General features: G+C 44.7%; 1 protein-coding gene across 1 annotated transcript in view; it reads left to right on the top strand.

Moving 5' to 3' along the window:
• The first annotated feature begins 3,789 nt into the window (after nucleotides 1-3,789).
• ZNF804B (zinc finger protein 804B) overlaps nucleotides 3,790-18,305 on the top strand; it is a 269,427-nt gene continuing 254,911 nt past the window's right edge. Inside the window, exon 1 of the mRNA XM_075419396.1 lies at nucleotides 3,790-4,492. Coding sequence (XP_075275511.1) covers nucleotides 4,352-4,492 — 141 coding nt within the window. The 5' untranslated portion in view covers nucleotides 3,790-4,351. The remainder of the gene's footprint in view (nucleotides 4,493-18,305) is intronic.

The raw sequence follows: 18,305 nt of genomic DNA, 5'->3' as shown, positions 1-18,305 counted from the left end.
TTCTAGAGGTATAGTGCTAGAAGATTCTTTGCACTGTGAATTTTCTCATGTCTGGAGGCATGGGGAAAGAAGTCTTTGTTCCTTCTGAGCACAGTAAAGGGACTGTGGAAAACATTTCAGGACTGAGGACCTTGAGTGGATCTAGCCTGTATCCACACTGAGGAATGGTTCTGTTAGCTGACAAATTACATCAACTGTAGTTTTTACCTATACAGCAGAGAATATCACAGAATCACAGAATCACAAAATAGTAGGGGTTGGAAGGGACCTCTGTGGGTCATCTAGTCCAACCCCCCTGCCGAAGCAGGGTCACCTACAGTAGGCTGCACAGGATCTTGTCCAGGCGGGTCTTGAATATCTCCAGAGAAGGAGACTCCACAACCTCCCTGGGCAGCCTGTTCCAGTGCTCCATCACCCTCAGAGGGAAGAAGTTCTTCCTCATGTTCAGACGGAACTTCCTATGCTTCAGTTTGTGCCCATTGCCCCTTGTCCTGTCACTGGGCACCACTGAAAAGAGCTTGGCCCCATCCTCCTGACACCCACACTTCAGATATTTGTAGCATAATGGACTTTGTGTGCAGATGGAACTCATATTAGCAGCAATATTTGAATGACAATTTAAATAAAATTAACAGTGTAGAGGTTTTAAGGCTGTGTCTATACTGTAGTGCCTGATGCTGCAAAGAAGCATACGAATTAGCTCAACCATTAAAAGTAATACGACTGCACTAATGTGGTTCTCTGCTGCCTGCTTTTCAGACTATGTTTATGTCAGAACTAGTGGCTTTAGAGTGAGGTTGGGTGTTTCAATTTGACACTAGTTTGTGCAATGAGGACGATCCCTTTGAAGAATAATTAGAAAATGCTTACAGAATTTGGGGGGGGGCAATAAATGCTAAGTGATCTTTATTAATTATAAATACCTGTGCAAACTGGGAGGATAGATGAACTGGAGAATGTTTCATTATTCTAATCATCATCTCTTAGTGACAGCTGACCTGCTTCTCTACTTCCTTGCATCTTGAAAAGTCACTAAAACTTCTGCAAAGAAAGCATAATGTTCTGAAAGGTAGTATTTTACATCCACCGTGCTCAGCTGAAAATTACTTTATGAGATCTAAGGTAGTGAAGGATTGGACCCAGATGAAACTACTAATAGTTAAGGCTCATATTTCTACATGACCTGTGATGAAAGAGAAGAAAGTGCAGCATCTCCAGAGACTTGGGGGAATGTTCAGGGAGTGCTATAATTAATATCCAATCATTTCATTTGACAACTCTTAATCCCATTTTCTCAGGCTTGCGTTCTACAGATTGTTTATAAATTAGATTGGTGGTCATAGTAACTATTCCCCTGAGTTTGCAAAGTGGAGTGAGCCTAAAATGACTCCTACTTTTCACAGCAGGGTCAATTGAGCACATCATCCTTCTCAGCAGGATAAAATGAGTACTGTGCTGTCTACTCTGGGGCAAAGCATTTCCCTTTCATACAGTCCTAGTAAATGAAGTGTGGAAGACTCCGTAAGTTGAAGGAGGAAAGTATTGTCCCTTAGTCTACAGTGAAGCTCTTGCACGCTTTCAGCTTGTGCTGAAGGTCCTCTGCAGATGACACGGACTGGCCAGCCTGTTCACATAGCCACAACACGCAAACACGCACCTCCATTGTACGCGTGTGGTATGGGTCTTCTGTACCCTCTCCCTCACCTTGTAACAGAACATCATCAACTCTGTGGGGCAAAGGACTTTCCATGTCTTCACAACAGAAGAGGAACTGAGACCTCTATGCAAGTCATTGAGATGAGACGTAAAATCTCTTTCTGTTTCTGAGGAACAACTGTATCACAGGGAAGGAAAGTTTTGGGAAACGCATTCATTGCCAGAGGGAAAAGATGCTTGTCTTTACTTCCAGTACTGCATATTCAGTGCAGTCAGAAAATCAAGCTGCCGACAAAAATTCAAGCTGAAGTTAATACTTTTGTCTTTAACTGCATTGCAGAAGAGTAATTTCAGAAAGAACTTGTAGTTAACAAAATATATAAACTATATGCTAACAAAAATAAATTTCAAGTCACTCACACAACTGTGACTTGTAGGAGAAAATCATCATAAAAACTCATTTTTGCCACCAAATTAATAGTGGGCAACTTTTTTCAGTATGGTAGCATAAATTCCCAAAAGCCAGTTTGCAATGTAATTTCTTACTTCAGAAAAGTCCTCCACAGGGTCTGCTGCAGGCACTGTATTGGTCCCAGGCCCCGAAGTCTGATCTGTGCTCGTTCTTGGGACTGTTTAATATAGCACCCACAACACCCTTTGGCACCGAGTCCCACAGCTCAACCGCACGTTACGCAGAGAGCCGAGTCTCTTGATTTGTTTCACACCTGGATTTTGCCATCTTAATTTGTGTGTGTGTCCCCCCCCCGTGTTTTACACTGCAAAACGCTGTATTATGGTCAACTGAAGGATGTCCTCAATGTGTTACTTCCAGCTTCGGTTATCCCAAGTTTAGGTGCATTTTGTTTTCTCTGTAACGTTATGTATTTATTAACAATATATATAACAGATCTGACCATCTGTTTGTATGTACGTATACACACATATAATGAATTTTTAGACTATAGGTGAAGCACTCTATTAGAAGACTGTACAACTCTATTTTAACATATACATCCAAAAAGACGACATTTGATTTGTCATGACCTTTTTATCTGTACAGTTTGGTGGCTTGTGTGAGATTTTCTTTTTAATTTACCTTAGGTTCATAGAAAGATAGCTCTCGAGAGGCTAAAATTAGACTGAGGGTGGCTTATCTGTTTCATTCACTAAATATCTGAAAACATGGGCTTTTACAGGATTAAATGAAAAATCTGAAAGAATTCTTATCTACAGTTTAAAGTGACCTACTGAGAAGGAATGAGTGATCTGCAGGTGACTGCTAAGGCCCGTGATGCATCGATTTATTGTTGCCGGCTCGGTAAGTAGCGGAGCAGAGGCAACGCTGGTGACCCGACGGAGAGCGGCGGAGTGTGCGCGGCCGGGGCACACCGCGCCCGAACCCTGCAGAACGGGAAGGGAGCAACCCGCTCCAGCTGCTCGGTAGCGGAGGAACTTCACACCTGCAATGCTACGCAGAACAGGTCGCAGATTGCACCACGCACCCGAATTCACGAGGGTTTGGGGGGACGATGGAGCCACGCACAGTCACAGGCTGCGGGGGCGGGGGGGGTCCGGGCAGCCCGGCCAGCTGTCCCCAGCCCTCGCCGAGGTCCCGGGCGAATTTGCGCTTCCAGCCAGCAGCCGCAACCGCAGCAGCAGCAGCGAGTCCCGTTAACCCGGCTCCGCGGCCGGCTGCGGGAGGACGGTGCCGGCTCCCGCCCCCCGGCGTGTTCCCCGCTCCGCTCCGCACCCCTGAGGGCGGGGGAGGGCCGCAGCCCCCGCCGGGGGACGGCCTGCGGGACGGCGGCGGGGAGGGGAGGGGGAGCGGAGGTGAGGGGATGCGGGGGAGAGACGGGAGCGCAGCCGGAGAAGGGACGTTACCTCCCCGCCACCGACGGCGGGAAAGTTGGGCGAAGAGGAGGAGGAGGAGGCGGAGGCGGAGGGCGGCCGGCGTGCTCCGCCGCCCTCCCCCTTCGCCCGGGGCCGCCGGCCGCGGCGCGCTCCCTTCCCCGGAGCGGCGAGGGGCAGCGCCTCCCGCCCGCCGCCGCCCCCGCTCCCCCGCCCCCCTCGCACCACGCACCGCCCCCCCCCCCCCCCCCCCGCCGGCGGAGGTGAGGCGCGGCGCGGCGCGGCGCCGGCTGCAGCACGGGAGGAGTGGGGTGCCGAGGGCTCTCCGCGGCGGCCGGCAGCATCCGCCACCCGGCCCGGCGGAGGGAAGAGCCATGGGAAGCAGCCGCCGCTCCAGCCGCCGCGGAGAAACTCCCCTCCGGCTGCCGGCTGCTGCCGGTGGCCTGGTCTGAGGAGGAGGAGGAGGAGGGAGGGCAGGGGCCGTAGCGGCGGCGGACTGTGCAAGTTGCGCTCTGCCCTTCTTCTTCCCGGTCCGTCTCCCACCCGCGGAGCAGCATGCGGACTGGCCTCCGCGCTCCCTCGGGTGTGCTGGGGCCGCCGCCGCTGCTGCCGCCTCCAGCGCATCCCGCTGCCGGCAGCGCTAACCCGGGCGCTGGATGAGACGGGATCGGGGGAGATCGCTGCTGCGGTTCCGCCCGCTCCTTCATGCGGGCTTCTGCTCCGGCGGGTGTAGCACCGCCGCCGAGGAGGAGGAGGAGGAGGAGGAGGAGGAGGAGCCGGCCTGCCTTCCCCGCCGCCGCCCGCGGGGCCGGGGCGCTCCCGCCACCCTCCCGCCTGGGGGGCCCGCATGGCGTGCTACCTGGTCATCAGCTCCCGGCACCTCAGCAACGGGCACTACCGCGGCATCAAGGGCGTCTTCAGGGGACCGCTCTGCAAGAAGGGCGCTCGCTCGCCGGTAACTGCCACCTCCTCACTTGCCCCCCGCACGGTAGGCGCGGGGCGGGCGGGTACGCGCGGGGCCGCGGGTGCCCACGCAGCGCGGGGGGGGTGGGGGGTGGGGAAGCGGCGTTGGCCGCCGGGGTCACGGTGCGTGGGACCGCCGGAGTCGCGGTGCGTGGGACCCGGCTCTGTCCCGCTCTGCGGGGCGGCCGGCGTGGGCGCTTGCCTCGCCGGGAGAGGCTCGGAAAAGTTTCTCCGGCGGCGGCCGGCTGCGTGGGGGCGAGGGGCCGGGGCTGGGCAGGCGGTCACTCGCGGTTCTCCGTGGGCCGCGTCTCCTGCTCTCGCCGGCGGAGAGGTTATTTTCGGCCGCTTTGCGGGGAAGTCGGAGGCTGCGGGAGGGGAAGGCGCGGTGGCGGCTCCACGCGTCGCGGTCCCGCACCTTGTCCGAGGTCTTCACGCTGCGGGGAGGGGAGAGGAAAGCGCCCGACCTTCTGTTTTCGACCGCAAAAATCCGAACCGGCGCGTTTGGCCGCGGGGTGCTGTCAGCTACCTGCCGAGACCGGCGTCCGGGCGGCACACGCGTGGAGTGCGGGGAGGTCCCGCGGAGACCGGAGACCCGCCGAGCCGCGGCGGGCGGTCCCCCGCGAGTCGCTGCGGACGCTTCGTAGGGGCGAGGGGGTGTCGGGCTGCGGGAGTAGCAGCTTAAACGCCGCCGTGGCCGCGACAGAACTTTCCCTGCCAGGGTGCTCGGTCTCGGCCGGTGTCACGCTGCGGGGTGCGGACCCGCCGTCGTCCGTTCTGCGGTTGCGGGGGTACCGGGAGCGCCTTGATCCCCCCCACTGGTGGGGGTCCCTCCGGCTTCGGCAGCGCCGAGTTGTGCCCCGTGACACACCTACGCCCCAAAGCACCTTTTGGAAACTGCTTGTGATGGCAAAGTCTCTGCTTTCGGTTTCTTGACTTTTCGGTGATGGAAAGTAACAAATGTTTTGCCATATTTCCAAAATCCCTTCTGTGCCGTGTGCCAGCACCCTGGTACAGCAACGACAGGTTCTTCCCTTGTGCTGCTGTATCTTCCGTGTGCTGCGCTGTAGGTATCATCAGTCAGATGTTGGCTGGGCTGTGTTTATGTTCTCTGACCCGTGGAGATGATCCACTCTCATGTGTGGAACCTGTCGAGGTGCAGGAGACGTTAACTGAGATCTCTGTACAAAATTATAGAGGTAAAAAGGAAAAGACCTCAAAGATCTGAAGTGGGAAGGACCTTGATTGTGAATACTTTGTATTTAGTAGAACTTTAACAACCGATGTTCAAGCCGAGGACCATCAGAAGGTATTACCCTCCAAACAGCGACATGTTCCAAATCCTTCACTTTCCAACTTCTTTCCTTTTCATCCTAGCTACCTAGTGAGTATGCACACCACTCCTCTCAGTCTAAATACTTAACGAAATACGTTCGTCAGACTCCATTAACAAATCATCATTTTTAACAAAGTTCTGCTACTAGCTGGGAGTAATTTTTGTTTAAATGCAAATATCAGAGAAAACAACCAACAAATAACTGTATTGATGTTTCTTATTGCTTAAAGGTGTATTTTTTTTTTAAGAAAAGGATTTTGCTTTGAATTGAAGCATGTTAGTCTGAAGCAAACTATATAGGGTTTAGTGCAAAAGGGAAAAAAAACCCCGAAGTTGAAAATAACCTGAGGTTTCTTTCACTACATAGAAGTGTTCTTTCATGTGAGCTTTTCAGAGTTTGAAACAAGTAGCAAGAGCACTTTTTATTGCTTTTGGCTGAGATAGAACCTTTTGTTTCTGAGATTCATATGTCCAGGAGTTGGAATGCTTTACATGGTTTGGGACCTTCTCTACAGAAAGGACTGAATTTTAGCAATCCTTAGCTTTCATTCTGAAGTCTTGAGGGAAAACTTTCACATGGATTTTTTTTTGTTCTTTATTTCCTTTTGCTTTTTTTAGTGGCCACTCTTTGAAGCTAGTCAGGCTTTCGAGGTGACAGGCTGAGCCCTGTGAGAGGGAGTGGTGGGCGGCTCATGACAATAAAGGTACACGATAAATTAATGTTGTATTAATGCTGGGTAATTGTAGATCTCCAACTCTTTTACTTTTATGTGTTTAATATTTAGCGCTTAGTACTGTTTTATATATGCTGTTTTCATGTTTTCATATAGGAGTCCAAATTTTGGGAGAAAAATAAGGGATGCTTAGTTGGCAAAGTAGGTGGTAGTTTGCTATTAAATACTGAAAACAGTGCTTCTCTAGAGTAATATGCATGTGCCTACAAACTTACAACTTTCCAGACCACATCCTTCTTGCTCATCAGTGTGTATGAAGTTGGGAATAGTGAACAGCAAACAACAACACCCAGATACATTTTTGCATTAAGCATGAGGGAGTTATGCATATTGAGATTTAGTATTGACTGAGGTAGTAAAATTGCTCTAAGCATGGAAAAACCCACACACAATGCAAACAAATCCTCTAAATATTTGTATTTTCAACAAGCAGTGGGTTCAACTTCGGATCACTTCTTATACTTAAGAAGGAAGTCTTAAGCAAGTGCCATTTATTTGCATTCCCTGTGCTGTGCTTGAGCTTTCATTTAATACCTTCTGATTATAACTTTGAAAGATACAGGTTATGTCTTGCAGTCATTTTTAAAATGCTGAACTTGAAAGCAGCCTTGAAGATTCAATTTTATAGTTTGTACAGTTCAGCAATCTTATATTTGTACACTGTGAGCTATCTTATGCAAGAGTCTACGTAGTCTTTAATGGATAACGTGTACCTTTCTATCTTTAAAGTGTTCTGTACTAACAGACCATGAAATGTCAGTAGACTTAAGGCTATGCTTTAAGAAATGAGAACAGTGGTGAATATTTTAAATACCTTTATCAAATTTCATGGCTATATGAACATGGATTTTTCAGTCTGGATTTTTCTGTAGTATTTACTTAGCATACTTCGCTATTATTGTGTCAGAAACAATTCTGGTCCTTCTGCCTGGTATGCAGAGACACCTTTAGCTGTAACAGTACTAAGAGGAACAAGATATGGAGGACTACAAAGATAAGGCTCTTCACTTGTGCATGTGGATGTGTGGTGACATTGTCATAAAATCTTTTAAAAATTCTACCCTTCCTTTGTCCACTTTCACACACTGGAAAAGGGACTAGGTATGAACGCACTGAAGCTGGGGTCTGAAGTCAGTGGCAATGAATTCAGAAAGGGTGGAATTAGGAGCAGTCACCAGTGAATCATGCATCAATGGAGTTGTGATAGTCTTGCACAGGGAAGGGAATGCTGAGTTTGAGCGTGGTGCAAACATTACTGAGGATAATGGACAGCAAGCCAAAGAAGGAAGCTGCTTGTTTTGGAGGCCTGATTCTGTGCTTTAAGCTTTTTTACTTTATCTGGGAACTTATGTTCATGAACATATTGGGAGCAAGTTTGCTGCCTCTGAAAATTTCTGTTTAATGAAATGCATCATGATACAGAGAGGTTGCATAAACTTCAGGCCGATGATATTGTCTGCAGGATTTTTGAGTCCTGAACAATTACATTGACCAGTGTACTAGTTTTAGTTTCTGCGATCGTGACAGATATGCTGTAATTTACGCCTGCAGCCAGACCTGCTCAGAGGTTTACTGCCACACATCACAGGCCTAGCAAAGCTGGCACTGAAAAGGACTCGATCGTGAAACTTTCAAAGAAACTCTTCCAGGATACAGCAGAAAATGGTACTGGGAATTCAGCAGATGGCCCCCTTGCTTCTGAATATTTTCTGAGACAAGGATGTTATTAGGGTGCACTGTTCTGCTTGTGGCTTTTGAAGGTGAGATATAAACAAAGTCTCGTTTACTACTTATTTGAAGATCCCTTTGTGTTTTGAAGCAAATAGAAGGCTCAGAAGACCCAATGCCTTAGCCAATTTCTGACTCGGCTAATTATTTTTCTTCTGTTGTTCCCTGCAGCTTCAGCTGAATACAGTATTTTTCACGTACTTCTCTAAACTGTTTTCTAATAAGGGTGTCAAGCAGCTGCTCCATTGCACTTACTGCTTGCCTAATTTCTTTGGGGGGTGGGAACTGCTTCTGTGTTACACAGAGCTACCTTTTCAAAAGCACAGCTCTCGCCCCAAGTCCAGAGGCTCCAGTAGTTCTGAATAATTACGTTGCAGGTACTTCGAAATAATGACTGCTTAGTTGATACTGAGCCATGGGCATGCTGTTTCAGCACTAAAGCAAGTGTAACCAGGACTGAGTAGCACCTTGTTACTCTCTGTAGCAGATAACATCACTGGGCATTTGAAAACTTAAAAAATTTAAGTGTATTTGAGGAATGAGGAACCATAAACAGAGAACATGGCATAAGCAGCTCTCTCCATCTACCTGAGCCTAATGGGGAAATGCTAGCACAACCGAGTCTGCCACAGAGAATGCCGGTTTTGTATTTGCCACCAGTGAGGAGACACGTGCCAAGCACAGTCGTCAGAAAGCAATTGAGAGGGGGTTGCGTATCCTGTGAAATGTGGTCTGGGTGGCAGCGGGTTAAAAGGAGGATCCACCGTATAGCTGGGTGGTTAGCTGAAAGGCCAAATAACTTGTGAGTTTCTGACTGTAAGCAAGCCATCCCTCAGCACTGGGGCTGCAGCCTCAGCAGCACTGAAAGCAAAGAGGAAGGGTATGCTCTAGGCATTACCAAAGAAAATGCATGGGAAGTAAAATTTCAATTGAGAAACGTAATATAAAGGGACCAATAATGAACTCCAATAAATCATCTGGTTTGGGTAGTTTCTATGAAAGGAAAGGGGGAGGGGGAACCCAAATTGTACTAACAGAATAACATAGAAATGAAAAGAGGGAGAAACAGGAAAGAAAACGGGAAGTGGTACTTTCATTCTTCTGTGCCAGCAGTCTCTGGCAGCCGCCTCCAGCAGATGTGGCCACCTGCCAGGGGAATCCTGTGCGCTCTGCTGAAAGCTGGGAGCTGGCTCACCCAGGCACCTGCCTGACGCAGACCGAGGGAAGGCACCGCCTGAACAGTTTCTCATCTCCTCGCTTCCAGGCACTTCGTGTCTCAGAGTAGGCCGAGTGTGTTTCCTACCAACCCTAATGCCTCCACCATGCTGGAGAATATGAACACTCACACAGCCCACGCTCAGCCTTATGGTGACCTTGTTTCCCAATTTTTGTGGTTCCTCTTCCTGTGCTGTCTGTGCGTTTCTGCAATACGTGAGAGATGGAAAGAGCATTCAGAAAATATGAATGTGTTTTTAGCCACACATATCATTGCTTCTCATGCCTTGCATTAAACCTGGTTCCGTGGTATGTGTTGCTTTTGAGCATATTTTGTTTCTAATTCAGTCAGTGGGTAGCACTTTGTATATAGCATCGCAATTAAATTTAATCATCTTCAACCAATTTCTGCTGGGGCCATTTCCTTCACCCACAATTAGCAGTAATGTTAAACAGGTGCTTTATGTTTGACAGCACCTTTCCAGCATTCTAATACCTTTATTGGTCCCTCAATTTAGTTTTTAAAACCAGATTGATTTCTCTCTTATTTCACGTCTGGCAATGCTTGTTTGTCCATTACTTCCAGAATTATTACTGTTACATCCATTTGCATTCTCGCTTTCAGTTCATATTCATTTTACTCACCCAGAGTGTAGCAGTTTCGGTTATTTTTCTGTTCTGCACGGTGTTTAAGTTTGAAAACAGATGCGGAGACCTAGTGTTTGTGAAGCAGGTGCTCCCGCAGGCAGCGGGTTGAGCTGTTAACCAGACTCTAAGCATTAAAGGCTGTTGCTCTGCCTGCTCCTGCCCTGCTTGCTGGACTCCTGCCCACACGCGCTGTCCGTTGCAAGCGCTCGCCTGCCTGCACTGGGGAAGATGCTCCAGCTCCTTCCTCTGGCTAAATGAACTTTTTGTTTTGACCACTTAACGACTGAATAAAGTGAGTAACTTTGTTTATGCAAATACTTTCATTTGAGATTAGATCCCTCACATAAAAACTGTGGTCAAAAGAATCACATAATCAGAATCTACTTACTCCCTGCCACCATTTGCAAGAGCTCCCTACAAAAGATTGCTAAAAGAAGGAAAAGAAAGCTATTTCAAGACTGGCCAGAGTGTAGGTATTTCTTTCCTACTTGGGTTTCTCTGATGAACTGCATAGCCTTTGGCTACAAGGCTCGGGGCTTTTTGTTTTATTTTTTGGCATTTATCACCAAGAACCTTTATTAAGTCTTTTTATTACATCTCAGCTGATTACTGAAGTCATCATTACGTGCAATTGTCATCTTTCTCACTCGTGTTAGACAATCTGTGGGGTGTATTAAGAAGAGTGTGGAAAAATATTCCCCTGGGGAAAATGCTGACTTTTCTGTGGAAAAAAAAAAAAATTGAAACGTGTTTGCCTGTTGAAATACCGTTATTTTAAAAAGCCACTGTAGTACTCTGCAAGAGATTTAGCTTTGCTGCTTTATGTGTCCATTCACCTGTACAAGCTTTACTGCTTGTATGGCCATGATGCCCTCAAGGTCTTCACTCTGGAAGACAGTGCATCACAGTTGTTACAACGCATGGCAGAACCTGTAGTTCTTCTTTTAGAGCTCAAGGCCTAGGATCTTAATGTGAAAGATTTTTACACCTACAATGATAAAAAAAAAAAGTCATGGATCAGGGATGATATTTTTAGAAGGTCAAATTAAGTTTATTACAGGGTCAAGTCAATGTCAGAGAGACGTACAGATGTATACAAGGCCCTGCAGGAGCTGGAATTCCCAACTTAACACACAGTACCATTAAAACTCAGTTTATTCATCTAAGGAATTAAGCGATCTTCACTGGGGAAAAACAGTCATTTTGTAAATATTTGTGCATGCAGAAGTCCATGCATGCAAACTTTTTTGAATAGCAAGAGGAAGATCCTTTAAAAGAGCTATTTAGCATTCACATCAACAGTTGCAAACACTGTATTTTCAAATTCCACCAGCTCTGCTGTCAACCTTTGAACCTTAAAAACTTTGAATGAACAGTATTAAAGTAACTTGATATATGAAGATAATCTGTATCGGTGATACCAAAGGCAGCTACTGTTGTATTAGAGCTGGATAGCCAGTGTTCACTCCTGCATTTCTGTGTTTTATGCGGGCACATATCTCTGCTTGTCTTGTACAATCAACTACTGCGCATGAGTAACAAGATTTGTCAAGGAGTGTGTACACATGCCTGAAAATGCTGTTCAGTGCTCAGAACGGATTGTTCCGTACCCGGCTGTAAGACACTTTAATGACAACTTTTTGGTTTTTTTTTATACTAGACTAAATTTATGTGCATATTGGATAAGATGTAAACATCATCATCAAAATTTTGTCCCAGTTTCATAGTTATGCATAATGATAATTGGCAAGCTGGTTCAAGTAAAGAAACAGAACTATTGCTGGGAGATTGCATGCAGCTCTGAAACAATTCATACATTAATCAACTCTAGTTGATACCAATTTTTCAATTGATGTTTTCCCTGGAACACATTCTAAAACAGATTTAGTGTATTTGTGTCAACAGAAATATTCTATCTATATTCTGCTCAGACTAAAATGGAGAGATGTATTTGATGTTGTTGAGAAAATTCTCTGTAGTAATCGGCTGTAAATCTGCAGCCCGCATTTCCAGTTTAGATTGTAACATGTTAGGAAGGCTTGTGAAGCTAGACTGGAAAATATAAGGACAAAACTTCCTAAAATACGTCCTTTGATAGCAAAATATTCAGTAGATGGTATTTTTGGGTTAAAATTACAAAGGAAATATATACGAATACTGTGATCAAAGAGCCTGCAAGAAATGCAAATCTCTTATTAAGATGTTCTATTTTTTATTTTCAAAGAAAATTTTTCATATTCAGATTTTTATAATTTTATTGTAGTAGGTTTTTGTGGGTTTCATAAGTGATCAGCACAAGATATTTGTTAATACTAATCCTCATTTTTCTGTGCTAATCATTACGTCTTCAGTACAAGTATGACTTTCTGTGAGGTGTGAAAAACTGACCATTGATTTTTTTTTTTGGTGCAGAGGGGTCTAAGCAGGAGCAAAAGGTGTATATTTGTACCACCCTATGTTAGACATTGGAAAACCAAGTGCAAATCTTGTTCTCGAGCCCTTGTCTGTGATTACAAGAAGCTTCTGGTGATGCATTACAGGCTGACAGGGAAAGAATTTGCAGTGATCCGCACATCAGTTGCTTGGTGAATATTGTGGTCCAAATGCTGGCTGAGGCAGGCAATCCGTGGACTGGATAATAATAGGGATTTCTCTGCGTGGGAAAGGCACTGCTTACTTCCAGATGCTGCTCTGACTGCTCCACTGCAATGGGAGGCATTACGGTGTAGGAACAGAATATCCAGCATCACCACAGCTCTCATGACCACGCGTCTGTGCCAAACAGCAGCCCGAGAGGTGTACCCATCATCTCAACACACTGAGAAGCACCAGACCAGAAATTGTCACATAGCTATTAAGAACTTGTTTAGAAAATAAAAATTACAAGTGCTGTCGTGTAGGTCGCCATACAGCAAAAGACAAAAGCTCACAATGGGATACATATGTGCATGGGTAGTTTGTGCATGCCAGATAATAAATACATATCCCGTAAATGTCACTGAGTACATAGGCAGCTTCTCGTAGCTGTCTGAATGCTTAACTGCAGTCCTTATAAAGCTGTACTACTGTTCTTCCTTCATAGAGGTCTGAGGTTATTATGTTGTATGCATCTATATGAATGGGTGCTATCATTTCCCTTCTTTAGTGTTTCGGTATACACCTACTCCACTTTAAGAAAAGATAGCAAAACCTATGTCAAAAAATACTTTAGTGATCCAAGTGAGGAAAGGTTTGTTTGGTACTATACACGGAGATTTCAAATTTTAATTGGAGTGATAAACATATCCTTGGCTATTCAGTGTGGCAAACAGACAATGTAAGGAAGGCTGAGCAATATTGGAGACAGGTATTTACTCACGAAATAAACAGCACTTCAAAAAACTTTCTGTTTCTGAAAGTGAGTGATAAATTTTTGTGGTTACTAATAATCAATAGAAAAATCACAACTGTGTGCACTTTGATGCAGGCATTGTATTCGTATCCTATAAAACAGAAGTGACATTGAAAAAAGTGTTGAATATGTAAACTTGCTGGTTTTATATTTTGCTTATTTCTTCTGCTGAAGACCTGTTTATCACCATAGTGTATTGTATACCATGTGGATCAGGAAGTTTTTATTAGGTATATACTGTACAATAGATGTGTTTTATTGCTTAGCATTATAATAAACACTTTTTAGAAGTTAAACTTCAAAAAATACAGATGCAACATCGTGGTTATTTATCTCAGACGCTAACCCTCCCCTCAACATAAACAAAAAATAGTCTCTAAATTTATTCCCTACAGGACATGTCTTATTTGAAAATGATAACACTTAGTGGAGAAAGATACACCTTTCATTTTGGCTGGGTTAATAAATTTGTGCAGCACAGGCTTAGAGCTCCTTGCTTATTACTGGGGAACAAGTTTTCACTCTGTGATATTTTTAAAAAAAAGAGTCTTGACAACATTGGACTTTTTATTACATAAAGTAGATGTGATGGTTGAAAAAAAGCGTTATATCCATATGCCATGTTATGACTTCTAATGGGCAAAGGAAAATACAGCAAATAAATTTGGGTTGGGTTTGGTGGTTTTTTTTTAGTTTCTTTTTTGACAGCTATCTATTCATAATATTTATTCATCTTAAGGAATCACTGACTTCATAGGTCATTGAATTTGATATCTGTGGGTTAAAGGGCACAAACTGAAGCATAGGAAGTTCTGTCTGAACATGAGGAAGAACTTCTTCCCTCTGAGGGTGACGGAGCACTGGAACAGGCTGCCCAGGGAGGTTGTGGATTCTCCTTCTCTGGAGATGTCAAGACCCGCCTGGACAAGGTCCTGTGCAGCCTGCTGTAGGTGACCCTGCTTTGGCAGGGGGGTTGGACTAGATGACCCACAGAGGTCCCGTCCAACCCCTAACATTCTGTGATTCTGTGAACATTCTGTGATTCTGTGGGTTGTGGGATCAGCCTTTAAATTTTTATGTTGATTTGCATACATGACAACTTTCATCAGTAGAGATCATTATAAACAGCAAATCGGAAGAAGTTAAAAAAATTGTTTCCTTGAAAGGGGTTTAAACAAGTTCACAGAACAACTTAACAGAGCCTGCATAATCTTTGCAGTCAATAAAACCAAGGGCAGAGAAAAGGGCTTAAAATCCAAAGCAAGAATATTTTGTTTCCAGTGTCTATTCTTGAAGACTCACTCCTTTAGCTATAGCAAATGAGTCTTATTAGGTAAGTACTATTTATTAGGTAAATACTCCAGTAGAAAAACAGTTTTCAAGGCTTTTCTTTTTAAATCTGGAGTTCATCTGTAAACTTCAGTAATAGGGACCTTGAATGCTTTTTCACTCTACCCAAATATAGTTCCTTATCACAGTGTCTGATTGCAGTAATATTGTCTTCCTGACACTCTGACTAGCGCTGTCTGAAGAATAAAATTAGGACTAAAAAAACACTTGAAATAAGTATTTTTAGAAACTGTTTTAACCCCCGTGATTTATCATTGTACCAAGCAATACTGTAACCTTGGATAATTAAAAAAAAAATCCCAAACCCACCAGCACCCCAAACCATACCCCCAAACACAGCAAAATAATTCAAGTTAGCAGGTGAGATCACCATGAATATGATGAATCACTGGCAGCCTTTCTTGCTATGTCTGCTCAGGTAAAGTTCAGATCTTGACCTTCCACTTGCCTGGGAGCTGTTGTAGAAATCCTAATTGGCTTCCTGATTGCCTGTTAAGAATAATAACTGATTAAGTAATTGTAGCACCTTATGCTGAAGAGTTTTAAATACATAAAGCATTCTGAGCTGTCTCCTTATAATAAGAGGTATGGTTGCTCATATTATGTGTTATAAAAGAAAATACATTCTTTTCTATCATTGTCATGTACTTACTTAGCTATGTTTATACTTCTAACCTTTGGCTAATAAGGATAGCGACTGTAGGCATTAGACAGCCTTAAAAAGATTGATGCTTTTGATTACGGGATAGTATAGCATAAATTGTAGGGTTCAAATCTCTTACAGAGTTAAAAAGGATATGTGGTATTGGAAGAAACATGGAGGTGTCAATTTTCTACTTGATGGTACTAATATATTTTGATAAGATCTGCATATTAAGAACAGAATGAGCCCTCAAGTACAGTGATTTAGTACTTCAATTGTACACTGTACTTCACAGTGAGTAGAACAAACAATAAAAGCGTGAATCCTTGCTTCTTCTCTGAAGGACAGTGAACAAAGATGTGTAGACATTACAGCTGGCAGGTGTGGAGAGGACTTGGTTTTCAGAAGTGACTGGAAAGAGGAAAGGGAGCAGGATAGTAAATGTGAATGGGGAGGTTAATTGCAAAGTAAATGAGTTTGCTACAGAAAGTGCTGAGACTCTGATCCTCAAAGGCTATGTGCATTTTAGTAAACAACACCAAGGAATGTGCCAGGCACTGGAGCTTAATCGGCTAAACTATGATACTGTGAGCATTGTTTCTAGTATGCTTGGTGGCCTTGGACCAAGTAGCACTGTCCTGAGCATTTCCTGGGAGGGTTTGGGAACTAGCACACAGCAGGGACCATTGCCAGCACACTGTTTCCATTCCAAGGGGGTTTAACAGCACTGACAAGGGCTGCTTGGTAAAGGCAGGTAAAAGTCTGCCTTCTCTTTTTGTCATGCTTTGAAATCCCCACCTTCTATGTGTGTTGCTTCTGGGGTTCTGCTGCCCTGCATGTCTGGTTCTGAATGCCTTTGTGCATGGACCGTCCCTGATTCTGACTGAAATCTGACCCAAACAATCGTCATCTTCATTGTGTTCTGGAGTAACTGCATGCAATCAGGGAGGACTGAGAAGGACAGTGTGTCCTCAACCTGCTTTTGCTTCTTTTGCTTCTCTTTGTCTTTCTTGTAGTCACCAGTTATCTTGTTTCTCTTTTCTGGACAGCAGCGTTCACTGTCTCTAGGTGTATTTGCTCCATCTCACTGTTCCTTGATCTGCTCTGTTTCTCGGTATTGAAAATTCCTCAAGTCCTGATGCATCAGAGTCATCCTAAATCTGGCAATTACGTCTGTGCAACACATTTACCCATGATTTTCAATTTCAGGCCTTCTTTCCTCTTTGAGATAACAACAGGTAATACAGAAGAAAACTTGTATAAAGCATAGCTGCCCGTGGAAGAAAACAAGTTCAAAGACATGCCAGAACAGGGCAGCAGGGTTTTTTGAGGGCATTAGGGTATTAAATATATCTTGGGGTTTGGGATTGCTCAGCAATGATGTTTAAAGCCTGTCAAAGAACACAAAGGGAGTCTCTAAGGAGAAATTGCTCTAAAATTATGGTTTAGGTATCCTTGTGTCTTCATCAAGCCAGGCCTCTGAGGTACTGATGAATGACTACATTCAGTGTCAGGTGGGGGACCTGTTATGGATTCTCCCTGAAATTATAAGCTTTCCGTATGTCTGCGCTGGTTAGGACTGCCCTTTTCTTTCCTAGTCTTTTCTATCCATCTTGGGCTACAGTTTCTAGAAGGAGCTGTTAAGGCCTAGTAAGACTTTGGTATTTACTTCTGATTGTAACTTCTCTGTAGAATAAAATCGATGTTTAGGGAACAGTGGGAGCCCACAAAGTTGGTTTTGTATTGCAGGCTCTGGCAGTGGGACTGTGAAACTATGTCCATCCTGCAGAGAGGTGCAGCGGAGCCTTGCAGGTAGATGGCAGATGCTCACAGTGCTTGCCCACACAACGAAGCCCTTTCTCCAACCTTGAAATAAGGTAGCCTTTTCCCAAACCATCTGCTAGGAACACTGCCCGTCCTCTGTTGTTCTTCAAACTATAATTGGGCATTGAGAGAGTGGTGGGTGCCATAAGTCAAAATTGTGCCAGGGAGCGTTGTAAAAACAAACCAGAGTTGACAGTTGTGTGCTAATGCTTAAGCCCACATCCTGACTGTGTTTAAGTACTAGAATGAGTGTAGCCTGGGCTCCAGCTCCGTTAAGGGTATGCAGAAGATAGGACTGTATCTTGGAGTGTGTTGGGACATCCGAAGATTGAAGGGTAGTAGATGGATCTCCTGACAGCAGTCTGGTGGGTGGATCATCAGATGGAGCAGCTGGATTTCCTCACAAATACCGTTACAAATCTGTCTCATGCTCCTGACAAGAGGAGTCCCTGTAAATGTGGTATGCATATGCAGACTGAATAAGAGAAAGCTCAGCTTCACCACTCAGGCAATGAATTTCAAAGACAAAGAGCAGGTGAGAGGATATTGGTGAATAGTAACAGCCTTCTTGTAGTGCTTTCTGTAGTTCCTTCAAGCATCCTTAAAATTCACAGGCAGCAGAAGTGCCCAGTGACTGTTTGTTCAGGGCAAGATTTCAGCTTGTGTAAATCAATGTATTTGATTGCATTTTGCAAGGCTTATTCATGACAGCATATGACACATGGATCTAGTACTCAGATTTTATTTTGATTTTATTTAGTAAGTAATCTGGATAAAGTTAGTGAATACTAGTTAGTAGGACCTCCAGGGTTGAGATATCTCTGTGATTTAGTTGCAGAATTTCAATTAGCAAGGAAAAGCAGCTATGCTCCAGAAATGAAACCATGTATATTTTTGCTGGACTCTGTACAGTGGCTGTCTTTTCCATACTACTGAAACACAAACAATGCTGGTTAATTACAAACCATGCTG

The sequence above is a fragment of the Opisthocomus hoazin genome, chromosome 4 (genome assembly GCF_030867145.1).
Source record: "Opisthocomus hoazin isolate bOpiHoa1 chromosome 4, bOpiHoa1.hap1, whole genome shotgun sequence".
Classification (NCBI taxonomy): Eukaryota; Metazoa; Chordata; class Aves; order Opisthocomiformes; family Opisthocomidae; genus Opisthocomus; species Opisthocomus hoazin.
Note: the sequence above shows the minus strand (reverse complement) of the source record. Positions and strands in the feature narration are given on the sequence as shown.